The sequence below is a fragment of the Macadamia integrifolia genome, chromosome 3 (assembly GCF_013358625.1).
Source record: "Macadamia integrifolia cultivar HAES 741 chromosome 3, SCU_Mint_v3, whole genome shotgun sequence".
Taxonomy (NCBI): Eukaryota; Viridiplantae; Streptophyta; class Magnoliopsida; order Proteales; family Proteaceae; genus Macadamia; species Macadamia integrifolia.
In genome coordinates, this window is record NC_056559.1 from 27,113,091 (window position 1) to 27,131,250 (window position 18,160).

General features: G+C 38.0%; 2 protein-coding genes across 2 annotated transcripts in view; both read right to left on the reverse strand.

Moving 5' to 3' along the window:
- LOC122074625 (40S ribosomal protein S9-2-like) overlaps positions 1–2,061 on the reverse strand; it is a 3,782-nt gene extending 1,721 nt beyond the window's left edge. The window contains exons 1-2 of the mRNA XM_042639535.1: positions 1,902–2,061; positions 1,203–1,584 (exon numbers count right to left, since the gene is read on the reverse strand). Coding sequence (XP_042495469.1) covers positions 1,203–1,584; positions 1,902–1,929 — 410 coding nt within the window. The 5' untranslated portion in view covers positions 1,930–2,061. The remainder of the gene's footprint in view (positions 1–1,202; positions 1,585–1,901) is intronic.
- Positions 2,062–5,481: 3,420 nt separating this feature from the next.
- LOC122072899 (cytochrome c oxidase-assembly factor COX23, mitochondrial) lies at positions 5,482–13,935 on the reverse strand. The gene is made up of 3 exons (XM_042637334.1): positions 13,634–13,935; positions 6,721–6,797; positions 5,482–5,806 (listed from the first exon to the last, which is right to left on the reverse strand). Exons 1-3 carry the CDS (start codon positions 13,722–13,724, stop codon positions 5,759–5,761), a joined length of 216 nt encoding a protein of 71 aa, XP_042493268.1. The 5' UTR covers positions 13,725–13,935; the 3' UTR covers positions 5,482–5,758.
- Between the last annotated feature and the right edge of the window lie 4,225 nt (positions 13,936–18,160).

Consider the following 18,160-nt stretch of genomic DNA (forward strand, 5'->3'; position numbering starts at 1 on the left):
CCCCCCCCCCCCAAAAAAAAAAGGTGAAGTAGATCAATAGAAGTTCCAGCACAAGTATTCCCGCAGGAAGAAGCCCAAATCCTAGTCTACTAGATTAAATAAGCTGCCTGTAAGCAATTGAAATCAGAAGTTAGAACGTAATTTGGTTTTTACCATTCTTCTGTGAGAGAATAAGCTATATGGTGAGATGTTGTTCTGGGTGAGAGCTTGGGGATGGTTAGTGAAATGCCATTCTGGGTGAGAGCTTGGGAGTGGTTAGTGAGATGTTGTCCTGGGTGAGATCTTGGGAGTGGTTAGCGAGATATTAGCCTAGGCTTGGGGTGGGACTCTTCAAGTCATCTTCTTCTAATTTTTTACTCTGCTTCTGCTAGTATCATTCCTATGATATCAAGTAAGTCATCCTATCATGTTCCTGAGTTTGTTGATCAATAAAAATATTGATATTCTATTAAGAATCTGAGGTTATTCCATTGTTGAACAAGAACGGTTTACTGTGTTGAATCTGAGTTGAATATCTGCAACTTGTAATAGCCCCTGACAGTCCTAATTACTATTATTACTGCTCTGTTTTGAAAAATGTTGTTGGGGAACATCTAACCATTAGCTTGAGCTAGAATTTGGGGTGAAAAATCACTGCTCTAGATTTATCCCAAAACAAAAAATACTGTCCTAGAGGGTAAACACGACCGGGGTTTGGCCCTGATCAGACTGGTGGATTTTGAGACCTCAAGTTTCTCTTAAATCTGATCACTATTGGGTGTTGTGAACCTATTATCTTGGGACTGGTTCTGAAACTTATTAGAAGGTTGGACCAGACTCCATTTAACAGGCCTATGAAAGGCTCCAGGCAACGATGAAAAGAGAAAAACGATGCATTAACTAATAATTAACTAATAAATATGTTCCACTCAATACATTCATTTTCGGATTTATGACATGGAATTGAGATAGAAACCATTGTAATCAAAATCTAGAGTGAGGCAATTACATTCAAAAAATGCCTGATGCTCAAGTATCTTTTATAGTAAATCTAAATGAACTGAAACAGGATAAACACCAAAGCTCTAGATATCAGTAAAAGATCAAAAAGCATCTATAAGCAATTTTATCCCAAAAATAACATTAATTAAGGAATTATAAGTTTCAATTTATAACTTATTTCTACCCTTTTTCATGGGACATGATATCTGCGTAGTTTATACCTGATATGCCTCTGCCTGATAAGCACTCTAGCATGGTGGATCGACTTCGCCATACCCGACTTGAACACAAGAGTCTGGAGACGGCGCTCCAGGAAGTTCTCAACAGTCAGCGCCAAAACGTAATCGAGCTTGTTCTGGCTCTCATCCAGAAGCCCGTACCTATTCATCCTGCGAAGAAGAGCTTCACCCTCAAAAATCCGACGTGGATTCTTCTCGTCAAGAGTAAGAAGCTCTCTCGCAGCATTACGGATACGGCTCAGAGCATACTGAACCCTCCACAACTCCCTCTTACATCGGAGCCCGTACTCTCCGACAAGCTTCAACTCAGAATCCAAACGCTCCTTCTCATAAGGACGACGAGGTTTCTTAAAGGTCTTTCCATCTGGAAAAATTCAAAACCTAGGGTTTACATAACAACCAAAACTCCATAAGAGACTTACTTTCCTAAAACCTAACCAAACAAACAAAAAAAAGTGACTAAACACAGTAATCGGCAAATGGCAATAAATAAATCAAACAATAACAGAAAAATCAACAGATCAGATCAAAGTATGAATTAAAAACAAGTAGAAACACAAACTAAAAGAGATCGAAAGCTCGAAAGACGGCGATTCAAATGCTGGAACATTCGCATCTGTTAACTAAATAGATCGAGATCCGACAAAAAGAAAATAGAAGATGATCGAAAGAAGAACCTACAGTTTCTGTAAAAGTTGACGTAAACCATGATGGCTCCGTCGCTTTACCAGTTCTGATGCCGCCAAGAGATCACTGAGAAGCCGGGAAGACGATCAACGAAGGAAGAAGTGTGTAACGAAATTTATAGGTAAGACGCCCTACAGTAGGACAAAGACCGTATCATCCACCATGATGGGTCGATTAAGACCCGACCCTCATGGTTTTGCGATTTAGTTTGATCTTCATTACTTGGAGTGCTTATTTTCACCGTGAGATTGGCATCATAAGATTCATGATTGTTGTTAGGAAAAATTACGTGATTACCCACTATTGGGTTTATCTTTACAAAAATACCCAAGTTAGGTTTCCTTCAACAAATTTACACAAAACAAGTTTATGTATTACAAATATACCCATAACAGTGCTCGATGTATGCCTTCAGCCGTATGACTCAAGTTGGGTATGAATTTTCCTTCAATCGGTTATAGTATTTCCGATTTCTATCTTAATTATCTCCTCCAATCGGCTCTAAAATGTACGATTTCAACTTCTTCTCCCTTTGGTAAATATCTCTTGCAATATCTTTGTCATAACCATCACCATTCTTGCCGGTAACTCTGCAACCACCACCATCTCCTCCAGTAACACTGTCACAAAACCCTAACACGACGGTCCACAGCGAGTTCATACCCTACCCGTACTTAATTTTCTCCTTTTAATTTTTGTGATTTGTTTACCGATTTTTGTGATTAGGGTTTTTATCTTTCGAACCCAACAATCACCCGTCTTCACGGAACCCTAAACTCAGTAAACTAATAATGTCTTGTTGAGTGTGTGTGTGTGTTTTGGAGACAAGAAGCAAGGGAAAGACCAATATAGAGGATAATAGTGGAAGAGGAATAATGAAACTTCAAGGAACCAATGAGGATGTGGACTTTATTAGTGATCTTCCAGATTCTATTTTGGGCCGCATTCTCTCATTTCTTACTACCAAAGATGCTATGAGGACTAGTTTTTTAAGCAAGAGATGGGAATCTGTATGGACCCCTCTTCCATTTATTGATTGAGGCGAGACGCGATTTACCGGACATTTCGGGTTGAAACATGGTGACGATATGGATAATTTTTACGGGAGCAGAAGAGATTTTCTGAATTTGTTGAAAGGTTTATTGATTTTCATGGAGACTTGAATTTATCAGAGCTTTAGCTAGGGTTTGATATTAGAAGATATCTCAAGTTCATTGCTCGTACCGAAAGGGGTACATGCTGTCATGACTAGCGATGCTCTGTCAATTGATATAGGTTTTTCAGGAAACGCTGGTTTCATAACGCAAGTTCATCCATTTCTGGTCTGCGTTCCAATCCCACCCTCTTTAATCTCTGTTTGGGGCGGAATTACAAGGGAGGGTGGGGAGAGGTTGTAGGACGAAAAGCAGGGGTGGCGGAGAGAAGAGTGGTAGGAGAGATAAATGAGTTTGTTAGGGGTAAAAGTGTCCAATTATTAGGCATACAACAGAAAGCGTATGGTGAGAACTGTTCTGGGTATTTTTGTAATACGTAAACTTATTCTGTATAAATCCGTTGAACGAAACATAACTTGGGTATTTCTGTAAAAACAAACTCAATTGTGGGTAATCAAGTAATTTTCCCTTCTTATTATGTGAGCCAATAAGAATATACAATGAAGCAACAAGAAGGATATCATTTTATATTTTACTGGGAAACAGGGGAGCCACACTCCCCTCACAAAAACCATTTTCCCAATTTTTGAATAAGCTTTAGGCCGGCTTGGTCTTGTTAGGCCAAACTTGTACTCCTAAATATTAATCCCCAACCTAAACCCTTTAAGAGAAGGAATTGATATTCAAAGGGGATAGCTAGCATTAGACTAGGTCTCACTTCAATTAACCTACCCTTGTGCTATTGTTGATCAACCAAGCTGTATAGTTTTTCTGATCTCTTGATAGGAAAATGGAAATCAAAGTAACTGATTCTATTTAGTTGGCAAATGATGGATCTGACTCCTCTCCAAGTATTTGGGCGTTCAGTATTTACCTACCACCTATCCAAAAGTTGGAATACATGCTCAAGTCGTTCCAATAGTTGGATGGGTGAGAGGTAAATGTCTAGAGTTCGAAAAGATCTTTTTCCCCAGAAGGTTAGCATATGTTTGGCATTTTGGCCAAGCTTATAGCTGAGGAAATGGTGAACTTATAGGCTTCTTATGCCTAGGATTAAAAAAAATTCCAAATCAACACATTTGGTTGGTTGCCAGCTCTATGAATAATAAAAACTAGCTTCTAAAAGCTCAAAAGCAGAGAAGCGCAATATGCTCCTTGAAAATCACTTCTCTTTTTAGTATGATTTATATTTCTATGGGAAATAGAATGTTATCGGGTCACGTACATTATGTGCCTAGACATAGGAACGCACAAAATTATTGCTCCATCATAAATAAAAAATTTCATCCATGTTCATGCCCTTGTACACGCTCTCATTGGCCCCCATGCTGGTACAAAACTAAGCAACCATGTAATGATATTTAGCCCTATTTCAATTTTTGTTAACCGCCAAAAACAGATTTGTTCCATTCTCAAAAATAACAACCAGCTCATTAATTTTCATCATAAGATTTGACTACCCATAGACATCCTTCATCTTTTCAAAAATTCAGCTTAGAAATGGAACATCTTTTTGAAAGATCTTGTGTAACGGGTTATGGTCAAATCCAATTGAAGGCAAAGTTTGCACAGAAGCATTAGGCCAGACAGCAATCCACCGAGGACAAGCAACACATCTATCCATTCATAATCTAATCAAGTTAGGGGTTTTTCGATTCTTTGTCTAAGTGTAGCACTATCTGTTCAAATTATCCTCTAAGCCTAAGTCCTTCATAAGAGTCCTTAAAGGACTAGGCTGCAGGACCAATGAAATTAAGAGGATGAACTCCAAATTTATCCAAGGGAAGTATCAGTTCATTGAAAATCTCCCCATAGAAGTACAGAATGGCAAGACTTCTTAGAAAATCGGAAAGATATGACCAAAAAAGGGATTGAATGGAAAGGCATGGAGGGGAATAAAGAGCAATCAAGCACCACGATCTAACCATTGAGTGGTCATCAGTGAATACTGTAATGAATCGGTTGCCGGAATACCCATAATCCGCCGCTCGATCCCTCGGAGCCAGAGGCTTCAATAAACCCAATGGTTGGTAGATGCCTCAGAGGTCTAGGCAGCAAATTACAATCAGATTTCTTATACATAGGATCCCTGGGTAGGGCTAAAAGCTCACTCTGTTGGTTATTTACACAATGGTTGGCACGGTTTCCTAAGCCTAAGGTGCAAGGCATCTTAAGCTTTAGCATTGTTATGGTAATAGTCAGTGATAGAAAATTGTTACATCTGCAAAGCAAGAGCTCATCAGTTTTATCAAATGTGAGATGTTTGTAACCTCAAACAGCAAGCTAGTGAAACAATCAGATTCATTTGGTCAACCAAAACTAGCTGGATAATTTATTGGAGACTTAACAGGTAGAAGGGTTTTTGTTTAGATGTTTTAATTTGGACCAAACCAAGTCATATCCTAGCTTAAAACATCATAAATCCTGAAACCATCTCAGTTGATACCAAAGTCTCAAGTATTACAACTACACAGTAAAGTCATCTGAATACAATGACCACATATATTTGCTTCTCTTTGGTTGAACCCAAAGCTGATCTATGATTAGGATCTTTGAGCCCCCATGTTACATGATCAACAAACAAAATAGTTCCCAGTGTAACTTTAACATAGCTTTCTGTATTCAAGGGGATATGAGGATCTGAAGACATCCTTATCCTCTCTTATATTACTTTTTCTCCGATCCTCCCATGGAGTTTCATGAGAAGAAAGATCTTTTCTTGTTTCGCTCCAGGCGTGCTTCCCTCTGTCATAAAATCAAAGAGATGGCTAATAAGATAAGAAATCAAAGAGGGGTGCCAATAGAGTTTCAATCATATCAATATTGTTGTAACCCCCACCGCCCCTTAAAAAAAAAAAAAAAAAGAATCTGATATATGTTTTCCACCATTTCACACCATAAAAAGAACAAAATAGAATGTTTTAAAAGGAGTAACAAAATCAACAAAAAAAATCACATACATCACAAATACATATTATTATTTATCCTCAGCAGTATCTAATAGCTTCATGGAAGTAAATTTGTCAGATATCAAATAATTCACCCAAAAGAAGCTATCCTGATATTCCAAGTCGACACCAGCAGAACCAACCTAAATATTGATCAGGTCCAACCTTTGATCCAGACAATGAATTGGACCCAGGACTAGCCATCCATCCCCCCTGACTTGGCACCCATCCAGAGGAAGGCAGGACCAATAACTCGATTTTTTTCTTCTTCCCATTTTTTTATAGGTACTTGTTACTCCAATAACTGTGTTATCTTTTGTGCATACTCCAGCACTTCACCCTAATTCCTGGTTCTTATGCTGCCGGATAAAAACAGAGATGTTGGTTACCCAATGATCCAATTATACCTAGTGGACCTCCATGGCACAACTTGGTGGGTGCTTGTCTTTGAAATCACTGAAAATGTGTGTGGAAATTGCAGATATATGGCATCTTTCCATCCTGATAGAGCTGCCACCATCTGTTTCTTGTATTTCCCAGGAGCAGTTTATTCACATAGCAGATTTTAAAATAATATCCATGTGATAAAAGAGAAGCATGAGATTGAGCCAATGAATAAGAGAACAAAGCCTAGAACAAAACTAGCAGAAACACACAAGGATGAGGGAAGAGAGCAGAGGAGGAGATTGTTGACTAGAATGAAGATGTTACCTCTTTCTTCTTGCATTCTTTGTAAACATCAAAATGTTCTTGACATTTGTTCTTGTCTTCTCTAAATTCTTCCAGGCCTGCAAATTTTGCATTTTAATTTGATATTGGCCAAAAAAGTGGAAGCAAAAGCAGGAGGAGAATATCAATAATATTCAAAAGTAAAAATCTATTGCCAGTGATAAACTTAGCAGGAAGCTTCCCACACAACCCAATTGGTTTGCATCATAATTTAAATAAGTAAAAAAGTAAAGAAAATAGGGGAAAAAAAAAATACAAGAATATCAAAATGTACAAAACTGAGCTCCAGAACCACACTGTGTAGCAGTGGCCCTCCATTCTTAAGGAAATTTCTGAGGCAGGAGAATTATCAAACAAATGTAGGCAACTACACAGGAAAAAATCTATTGCCTGTGATAAACTTAGCAGGAAGCTTCCCACACAACCCAATTGGTTTGCATCACAATTTAAATAAGTAAAAAAGTAAAGAAAATAGGGAAAAAAAAATACAAGAATATCAAAATGTACAAAACTGAGCTCCAGAACCACACTGTGTAGCAGTGGCCCTCCATTCTTAAGGAAATTTCTGAGGCAGGAGAATTATCAAACAAATGTAGGCAACTACACAGGAAAAGCCATAACTTCTTTCTAATTCAAATCTATCTCAGTCAACTCGCAAAATTAAATAGGGCACCCATTGTCAGTTATCCATATTCTACCTACAGTTCAAAATCTGGTTTTTAATGCATGAATAGAAATCTCACCTTTTGGTGACGTAAGAAGGTTGACTCAAATGAATATTGCAGCTCGTTTTTTACAACTCTAATGGCCAGTCCCAATTCCTAAGTGGTTCCAAGAATTCACATGATGATACCCTGACTGGTTACCTATTGTCGGTATCTGTTTATGCTGAAAAAGAATCTCTACAATATCATTGTGGCTGGGGAGTACATTCTAGTTTTTTCAGAGGATATGGGAGGATTGTTAGACCAGGATAAGATCTCCAATCTGGTGGACAGAAAGACAGCAAGGAATACTTTTATATACTAAACCGATATTTAGATTAGTATGCCAAAATAGCCGAAATCACTCCTTGTAACAAGAAAAATAACTCCTGAAAAAAATACAGCCTAAAAAAGTTCACCATGTTAATTCAAAATTCACTCAAAAGTTCCCCAGGAAACTAACATTTAACATAAAAATACACTCAAAAGAGTTAAATAAATAAATCCAGCCTAAAAAAGTTCACCATGTTAATTCAAAATTCTAACTGAACCAACAGGAGGAAACCTACCCCACTACATCAAAACCCATTTAAAAACTTCAATCACCACGATAGCTGCAGGTGATTCTCAAAACTAGCAGAGTTAAGGAGCTGATGCAGCAACCCAACCCTAATCCAACATTAGGAATCAAAGATTTGATTGGCTGCAACACAGGTCCAGATTGAAAGAGGTATCTGGTAATGCAGGCTAATCCTGAACCAGAAAACCCAGCAAGAGACTAGTACAGATAGGATCATGAAAACTGAGAAATATAGGCCGGAAATTGGAGAAAGTTTGTAACTCATAATAGACGGATTAAAATAGGCTGGAACTCAAGTTAAGGGGTCTACTCTAATAGAAGAATATACATGCAGAATTTGACAGAATAAGGATCTGCACACACACATACTGAGGAATTTCCAAGCCCTAGTTTCTACTTTCTCTCAAGAACAGTGGCTGAAGATGGAAAGACGATGTTGTAAGTTAAATACCTATGGGAAATATTGGAAATATAGAAAAATTCAGTTTAAGTTAGCCAACGTTTTCCTTGTTTAGGTACCACAAACATATTATGTCAAATGTTAGGTCAGTCAGATGCAGTTTCTCAAAACGTTGGGTATTATAGGTGTAATTAATGGAATCAAACCAAACAATAGTTAGGTACACTATCCCACCCGCAAGCAGAATCACAGGACTCAACCAGCAGTATAAAGTCTAATATCTCCCAAACTAGAAGTCTGATCAACCCCAAACTACTGTCACAACGAGGTCTTCCTAGGTCTTAACTCTTATAAGTTCTCAGAGTTTGGCTCCAATCCAATGGTTGGTTACAGAGATATGGGGAAGAAACCAAAGACTCTTATCTTTACATCAAGACAGCAGAACATCAGCAAACTAACATTGATTTCTCTACTCATCATGTAGAACATCATATATAGAAATGAATTAAATCTGATGGACAGATCTTATACTCCCGCAACTTCTAAAATAGAAGGAAAGTAAAATAGCTACTAATAGGAACCTGAGAGAGGTTTCTTTTTTACATAAGCAACCTTAGAAATAGAAAGTTCCTAATCAGAAGAATAAAAATAACTTTTTTTTTTGCTAACAACGGGTATCCAAGTCTTCGGCCTGCAGGTCCATACTAACCCGACAACTGCATGGACCAAGTCATACCAGAGTTGAATGAGAACCATTCAATTTCACTGAAAGTAGTGAAGAGCACTGATGCAGATACGCACCCATGGAGCAGTTCATACCCATCTGGGTTTCCGGATAGGGATGAACCAGATCCACATTAGTTTTGGGTCTAGTAGGATTTTAGAAATTTACTTTATTTAGGAATATTGTCTTTGATTTTATTTTATTCACTTTATTTTAGCAAAGTTAGGTACACGTAGGATTTAGAGAGTCGATTTGCAATTTGTTTCCTACTTTAGGGTAGTTTCCTTATTTCACTTGAGTTTCTATTTTGTAGTTTCCTTATTTCAGTTGAGTTTCTATTTTGTCTTTTATTTTCCTTTAAATTGGTTGTAATCATTAGACAAGTCAGATTGAAAAGATGAATTGAGTTTGAGTATTTGTGGAACCTGTGGGCGTGTGTGAGTGATTCCCTTCCCCCCTCTTCTTAGTGCGATTTCTCCCTCTCCCCTGTAACTCTGAGACCCCTTTCAAGGATTTCTTCCCTACCCCTACCGGCCTTCCATCAATTGGTATCAGAGCTGAAGGATCTCATCCTCCCTCCCCTTTCTCTTCTTCCCCATTCTTTTGTTCGGTTCTCTGCCACGGCTGACCAAAATAAAAGAAAAAAAAAAGAGCAAACTGCATCCCTGTTATTAGTCCCAAATCCCTCTCCAAAATCAGAACCCCCCCTTGGTTCACAGCAAAACCCCCATCGTCTTCCCCTTTCCCTAACCACGTTATTCAACCCATATCCTCCTTTCTGGGTTCTGCCAGAAGCAGATATATATATATATATATATATATAAAGGTGTATCGACTCTGCTTACTAACAGAGAAGAAAAAAAAAAAACTCACAGAGCAACACCTTTTACTGCCGCCCCACTTCCCTTTCTTTTTTTTTTTTTTTTTCCCTGCTTTCGATCGACCCATAACTCGCCCTAAGTTCCATCAGCCAAAAAGAAGAAGAAGAAGAAGAAGAAGAAGAAGAAGAAGGCAAGAAGACGAGAAGAGAAGAAAGATCGAGAGGCAGGGACAAAAGAAAAAAGAAGAAGAAGAAAGCATACCTGGTTTCCAAGCTCCCACCGTCGAAGTCGCAGGTTCCTTTCCTTCTCGTATCACGGCCACAATCTCCCACCTTTGCTGGTTTCTCTGGTTCAACTCTAAGAAGGAGAGAACTTCTTTGTTGGTAAAACCTCACATCCCACGACTACTATGTGCCCTTCCTTAATTGTTTCTTCTCATTATTCCTAAAATATCCCTACCTCACCTTTTTTTTTTCTTGCCTTTCCGAGTATACCCCTCTTCGTTTACTTCCATTCTTTTTTTTTATGTTTCAAGTTGAACTTTAAAATAAAAAAAAGTTGAATCTCCATATTTACAGTTCTGCCATCATCTCCTCAACTTTTATTTATTTACCATTTTGCCACTCACTCCTTGCTTTGAGTATCCATCCATATTGATTCCAACAACCTACGCAATGGATCTAGATCTTTTATTAGATATTCGTCAGCAGATGCAATTGGTACGAGAGAAGCTCGATGAGATGCAACAATACTGCAAGGACATCAAAGACCTAACATTGGTCACATCTGGTTGTATACACTCTACCTTCAACTATGTGATCTCAGTTGTCGAGCAACAGGTAGATGAACCAGAAGATGAATCACCAATGGTAGAAGATGAGATGGCCCCATTGGAAGTTGAAGATCCACTTGTGAAAAATTTTAAATCGGTTGATCTCTTCAGTGAAACGATCGATTTTATTTTCCCGAGTCACTACTTCATCAATGAACTTTGCATCGTGGATTTCATATCATTCTCTATCGGTTTCAATGGTGACTTCATACAAGCAAGGATGAATACTAATTGATTGGTGTTGATTCTCCCGTTCTACAAAACTTGTGGACAAGTTTTTCTCAACGCCGAGGGAATTGATGCAGATACGCACCCGTGGAGCAGTTCATACCCATCTGGGTTTCCGGATAGGAATGAACCAGATCCATATTGGTTTTGGGTCTAGTAGGATTTTAGAAATTTACTTTATTTAGAAAGATTGTCTTTGATTTTATTTTATTCACTTTATTTTAGCAAGTTAGGTACATGTAGGATTTAAAGAGTCGATTTGCGATTTGTTTCTTACTTTAGGGAAGTTTCCTTATTTCAGTTGAGTTTCTATTTTATGTCTTTTATTTTCCTTTAAATTGGTTGTAATCAAATGACAAGTCAGATTGAAAAGATGAATTGAGTTTGAGTATTTGTGGAGCCTGCAGGCGTGTGTGAGTGATTCCCTTCCCCCCCCTCTTCTTAGTGCGATTTCTCCCTCTCCCCTGCAACTCTGAGACCCCTCTCAGGGATTCCTTCCCTACCCCTACCGGCCTTCCCTTAGGCACTAAACACCCCTGTGTGAGTATAACTAAAATAAAAACTACATACAAAAAATAGAAACTAATCCCTATTTTTGTGTAGGCCCCAAGGTCCCTCCTATTTGAGCTTATAGAATGGCCAATTACAATAGAAAACTCAAAATTACTTGACCCATGATCCATGTAAACCATTGGGAAATTAAATTTGGGCCTAACTTATTGAACCTCAGGTATTTGACCCAAAAACTGACCAATCCCCAAATCTGAAAATTCTTCTTCTTCCTCAATAGGTTGTGTTTTGAATCAGCAATTTACCCAAAAATAAATAAAAGACTACTAGAACTAATGACACTAAAAAACAAAAACTCAAAAAAAAAATTAAAAACTATGTAATGACTAAAACAAAAGACTCAAAATAATTTATATACTATCTTATGTATCTAGGCCTATATTATTACAATGCATCAAGATTATGAAATACAAATCAGAGACCCAAAACTAAGAAGCAAGCCACACCAAAACTGGAGATTAAGCCCCTTCATTAGGAGCAATGATACTTGTTACCGGCCGACTAATGCATCATGAGTTTTCAAAACCCCAATTCACTCAAAGCAACATTACCCCAACAACAAGTCCTGGTCTGACTACACCTTGTCTGGCTAGGTTGCCAGCCGAGAAATAAGCCGACTTTGGTCTCCAATGAAATGAAACAGAATTAAGCAAATCACATGGTGAATATACCAGACAATTTGAGAGTATAGCCACAGGCAGTCCCATATAGTGTCATATTTCACCTCACATAGGAGCTGAGTGACTTTTCCATTGAGCTTATATTCTGGTCATGTGTGGTCAAGTTAATCTTTTAGTCATTAGGAGGTGTTTAGGGGGTCTTTTTCCCTCAATAAAGTAGTTGTGACAATTGGAGACAAATGAGATAGGGTCTCCAGCCTCTGCAAGCAATGTAGATATAAAGGGTATAATATCTTGAGATCAAGCATAACACATAACTGCTATGCCCATTATCCACAAGGCTTGGTTTTTAACTATTTTCTGGTTTTAAATTCTCTGCAACAATCCATTAAATCTCTACCTATCACCACCACTTCTAAGGCTTCATGCACATGAAAACTTAAATTCCTACTGCATTAACCCTAAAACATGCCACCCTGTTAAAATTTTATTACACATACAGTTACGTACATCTCTGAAAAGAATTTTCCTTCTTCATCGAAACAGAAAAACCTAAACACACGACTCCTGTTAAAATTTTATTACAAATACAGTTATGTACATCTCTGAAAAGAATTTTCCTTCTTCATCGAAACAGAAAAACCTAAACACGCGACTCTTCATATTTAGATCTGATAAAATCCACACATGTCCAAGTCTAATCTTACCAATGCCGCAACTAACACTAAATTTAGAATTTTCAGTCCCGCAAAAACCAGCATAATTTCCCTGTTTTTATCCCCAACATAAAAGCCACTAAAGTTCCCTAAGTTTCACCTCTAATTTTCAATGCTAGACTCTAACAGATGATCAATCCAATCAACACCTATCAAATAATATACCTGAATATTATGCCACAAATCCTACACGCCCTCTTGGTTTTGGATATAATTCCCAAAACTATTTCTTATTACAAAAATAAAAATCATCATCACAAAAATTGAGCATGATTTTGGTCCACTGCCAATTGCCGATTTAAAAATCAAAAGCATAGAAACATGAAAGCAGAAACCCTAAAACATAGATATCACTTGCATTCATGGTCAAATTCTTTCTACAACTAATTACATCTTTCTTCCCCTCTCCCTCGAGGTTAATCTCTAACTCGAACAAACGTGCCTCCAAGAGCCGCAAAACAAAAGGGAAAATAGGAACCAGAAACAGAAACAAAAATCCAAAGGAGGCAAAAGAAACTCAATGGTCAAAACTCAATAAACAGATTCAACAGATGGAAAGGTGGGTGGGTGGGTTTCGAAATGTAAGCACAAAATCCATAATATTTTAAGAAATTAAGATTCTGAACAGAATTCCAGACCGAATGGAATAAAATCTATGATCTAAGGAAGATTGAAAGAAGAAAAAAAATTGAAAACCTACATTTTAGAGAGGCAGAATATTGGGTGTAGCACATGGAATCGGAGAGTCGAGAAACGCTTGGATAGGATTCTGAAGCTGCCGACGCTGCCATGTCCGCTCTCTCTCTCTATCTCTCTCAGCTGTTCTTCCAGGCCACCGAAGTCCCCAACCCGCAAAAATCGTCAAAAATCTGTACAGAGCTCTGGCACTCTCTACTCATCAAGATTCAGGCTTCCAATTTCCAACCAGCAACCAATCTGCCTGTTATCCCCGATGATGACGATTCACGCTAGCCCAGTGGGGCCACGCATGAATTGCGTGTCGCGTTGTCAACTGATATCTGTTAGGGCTGTACAGGTGGTTGGTTCTTCACCCGGTAGGGTTGCCTCCTCAGCCTCAGTGCGCAGAGGGTGTTGATTGATTCGATTTTGATGTAAATGATTTGATTGAGTGCAAAAAAATTTTAGAAATATAACTGGTTTCCTTTTAAATGGTTTTCTTATGTTATCTAACTATTTATTCAAACAATGTCCTTACCATTAAAATTTTTAATGAAATAAATACAAACTGTAACGTTGAATTGAATTGTAACATAGAAGATGTGGAATTCTTAACGAGACAATAGATCATTTGTTACGTGACTGTCCTTTTACAAATGTAGTTTGGTTCGGAAGTTTGTTGTCATACACCCCACTATAGGATCAAGTTTCAAAATTAACAAACGGGTAAAATAGTTAGGAGGTGCTAGTGAGACAGGATAAGAGGCTAGCAATTGATTTACTTTCTCACGCTTCATTCCTTTGTTGGTATCTATGGTGCGTGAGGAACGATTATGTCTTTAATGGCAAGATCTGGTCTCCACAATAGGTGATTATTGTAGTAGAAAAAGCATACACATAGTATCATTTGGCAAATATTCCCCCATGGATGCATCCTTCCTCCACTCCAAATGGAGCTCCCTCTATGGTGAGATGGATGTTCCCACCTTTGGGTTATATAAAGGTAAATTGTGATGCTATTTTACCTGGTGAAAAATCAAAAGGTGGGTCAGGGGTTGTCTATCAGAATCACTTGGGCCATCAACAGAAAGCACTTTCCGTTGCACATTGCTTTGCATCAGTTCTTCAAGGTGAGATCCTAGCTATAAGATGGGCCCTTTCTCAAGATTTATATGCTGGTTACTCTCATCTCCAAGTCGAAAGTGATAATTTGGAGGCTATCAACTTCATCAATGACCAGGGCCGAGTACCTGCATTTGACTCAATAGTAGTTCTTTTTTTTTTTTTTTTTTTTTTTTTTTTTTTATATATATATTTAACCAAGGTGTTCGGGCCAGCTTACTTGCACTTCGACTTATCATCGGGGAGACTAGAACAGCAATCAACCGTCATGATCTCCACTTAAATCGCAGATGCACAGATAGGGAATCGAACCTGAGACTGTGTGCCTAATCCACACAATCCCAAGTTCACCCTAACCATTTGGGCAACCCACGGGTGGGTACAGAATAAATAAGAAAACACATACACACACACACTCACATAATACGTATGACAGGGTTCGATCCCACAACCTCTTCCCCTGGGTGCTGGTTCCATAAGCCGAAGCCACCACTCACACATGCTTCTTTTACCAAGAAATCTGTAACTTTATATTTTTTATCCCTTCTTTATTATGAATTTTTTTTTTTTTTAAGTTATTTCATATTTTGCAGGGTCAGGGTCAGGGTATACTCAGCCCTTGATGGCAAACCAATGTCAAGGTCAGGGTTAGGATCAAGGTCAGGGTCATCTCGACCCGACCCTGAAAAATCAAGGCCAATCAGGGCAGGTAAGGGTTGGGATGAACCTTAAAGGGTAGGGCCAGCATTGAAGTTTTGCTGCTCTGAGTCAGGGTCAGGGCGAGTTTGGGCCCAGTTAAGGGGACTCAGGGTTGGGCTGGGGTTTTAACAAACCCAGTACAACCCAGCCCTGTTGCACCCCTAATTTATTTGTATTTGTTTTATTTCATTACGTTCCAAGGGTTACGAACCATGTTGTCGATACCCTTGCTAGGAAGGCCCTGTCTATCGTATGTATAACAGATTGGCCGCTTACCACTCATTGGTTTCAAGAACTGTGCTCGTCTGTTGCCAGTGGTTGTGCACATGCTTATCAGTAAATTTCATTTATATCAAAAAAATTAATAGATTATTATTATATACTTTTTTTAATAGTTGTTTAGTATAAACTTTTTTTTTTTTTTGAAAATGTGTTTGAATTTAACATTGAATGACTTAAACTTACTAAGTATATGTTAATCGGTTTACCAATGGTTTAAACTTTAAATCCAAAAATGAATTATGATTTCAAAAATTTTTTTTTTTTTGGTGAATATTATGGTTTCAATTTTAAAACCAAAATCGAACCATTTAACAAACGGTTTCACTGTTCCAGTGTAAATGTTTCGGATCGATTTCGTTAAATGGTTTCAGTTTCAAATTCACTCTAGTGCTTGAATTGGAATCGGACGATTCCTGAGCCAATTCTCAATTCTCATGCCAATCCCATTTTTACCCTAAAATTACTAGGAATTGGATTTGGGTTTTTAAAATCTTGGTGAGCATGACTAGTCTACCAGCCTAGACTAGGGTGGTCAAAAAAGCCCGATCAACTCGAACCCCCCTCATGCCTAAAGAGGGGCTGGGCTGATATTTCAGCCTATAGGAGGCTAGAGTTGAGAATTTCAAGTTCGACGTTGGGTTGGGTTGGGCCTAGGTTGGGTTGGGTTGAACCTAGGTTAAGGTTCAACCCAACCCAACCCAACCCAACCTGACCCAATCCGACCCAGCCCAACCCAACCCAATCCAACTAAACCCTATATATTAAGTTTATAATAATATAAAAATGTTAATAATTATAAATGGGTACTTATAGAAAAAGATGTGTAAAAAGTCTTTCATTCTTTCCACAATCTACATATATACGAAAACTTTAGTCTTTGACCTTTATAATGCATCAAGATCAAGCAACCACATAACCAATAGTACTGAGCCAAGCTAGATTGGGTTAAGCTAGGTCCAATCAAGGTCCATCAAGGCTGGGATGGGTTGGAGGATTGGACCTAGGTAGAGATATCCTAGCCCGATCTAAAGCTAGGCAAAACTTGGGTTGAGTGAAGAGACCTTAGGGTTAGGCTGCATTTTTTACAGCCCAATCCGTCCCATTGACACCTCTAATCCGATCTCTAGAGTGCAGATACTACTAGGCTGAGTTGGACTGGATCCAGGTCGTGTGTGCCGGCTTGGCCTTGCCTCGGTAACTGACGCAACGCTGGCGGGTTGGTCAAAATTACAATATTTGTTCCATGTATACCTGAAAAATAAGCAGAAATTTCAGTTTTTTCATTATTTTTACTATTTCTCCTTTTATCATAGACATACGAGTACAAGTTTTTTATGTTTTTTTAAGACCCATTATGGGCCGCCAGACATAATAGTACATAAATATAATCATAAATCCACTATTCAAAGAAAGATTCTAATCCAACGGGTACAAATACACATGATAAAAAAAAAAGGGTTTTGCAGACAAACGTGGGAGCCGTGACAAATAGCCCAAGGTGCTCCTAACCGTTGAATTTGCGCTGCACTGTATAACGAGCTACAGAGGATCCAAATCATTTACCCTAGGCATCAAACCCCTATTAAATTTTATTGGTCAAGGAGGAGATAAACACAATTATTTTATGGAATTATCCTTTTAACTTTTATCTTATGCCCACACTCCACAAGAAAACTCCTATAGTACCCCTTTGAGGCCTTTATAATATAGGTCCGTATGGTCTTCTTTGTTCCAACGTTTTTAGAGGGTGAACTGTGAATCTTTCTTTTCAGGGGGTCAACTCAATATGGTCATGATAGTAGTTACGTCAGTCCGTGTGAGAGGATTCATATTTTAGGGTACCTTAGGTGTTTGAAAAATTATGTTATGAGGTATCATACAATTTGGTATGCCAATCGATCGATTTGATTTGATTTCAATTTGAATTATGTTGATTTTATTATAATGGAAGTAGTGAAATCAAAACCAAACTAATAAAGAAATTTTGGTTTCAATTTTCGTATCAGTTTATTATTGGTTGGTTTTAGTTTCGGACTGATTTGGGTTTGATTTACCATATAAAATTATGGAAAAAAAGATATAGCTATTACGTATTTGGTTTGATCCGGAATCAGGTATTTGGTTTGGTTCCAAAGAATGTTGGTGTAATCTGGAATCGGACCTAGCTAGCCCCACCTTAGTTATGTTCTTCAATTAATTCCGAATTGTAACCAAATTCTATTTGATTTAGAACAATAGATTCAATTACTCAGTCCAGATCCGATTTTGATTTTGGATTCCAATTCCAATTTGACACCCTTAGCTTCTAGTCCATATTAGATCCATCTTTTCAAAACAACACATTTAAATATGTAGGCTTGCAAAATAACACACTTAATTAGATATGCTTCCATATGTTTAGGTATACGAGCGTTCCAAATTACCCAAACACAAAAAATGTAATTTT

Coding starts and splice junctions, on each gene's coding strand:
- LOC122072899 (XM_042637334.1), bottom strand. CDS start 13,724: ATGGCAGCGTCGGCAGCTTCAGAATCCTATCCAAGCGTTTCTCGACTC. Junction 6,798..13,633: donor ATATTCTGCCTCTCTAAAAT/GTAGGTTTTCAA, acceptor CAAAATTTGCAG/GCCTGGAAGAATTTAGAGAA. Junction 5,807..6,720: donor AAGAATGCAAGAAGAAAGAG/GTAACATCTTCA, acceptor ATTTTATGACAG/AGGGAAGCACGCCTGGAGCG.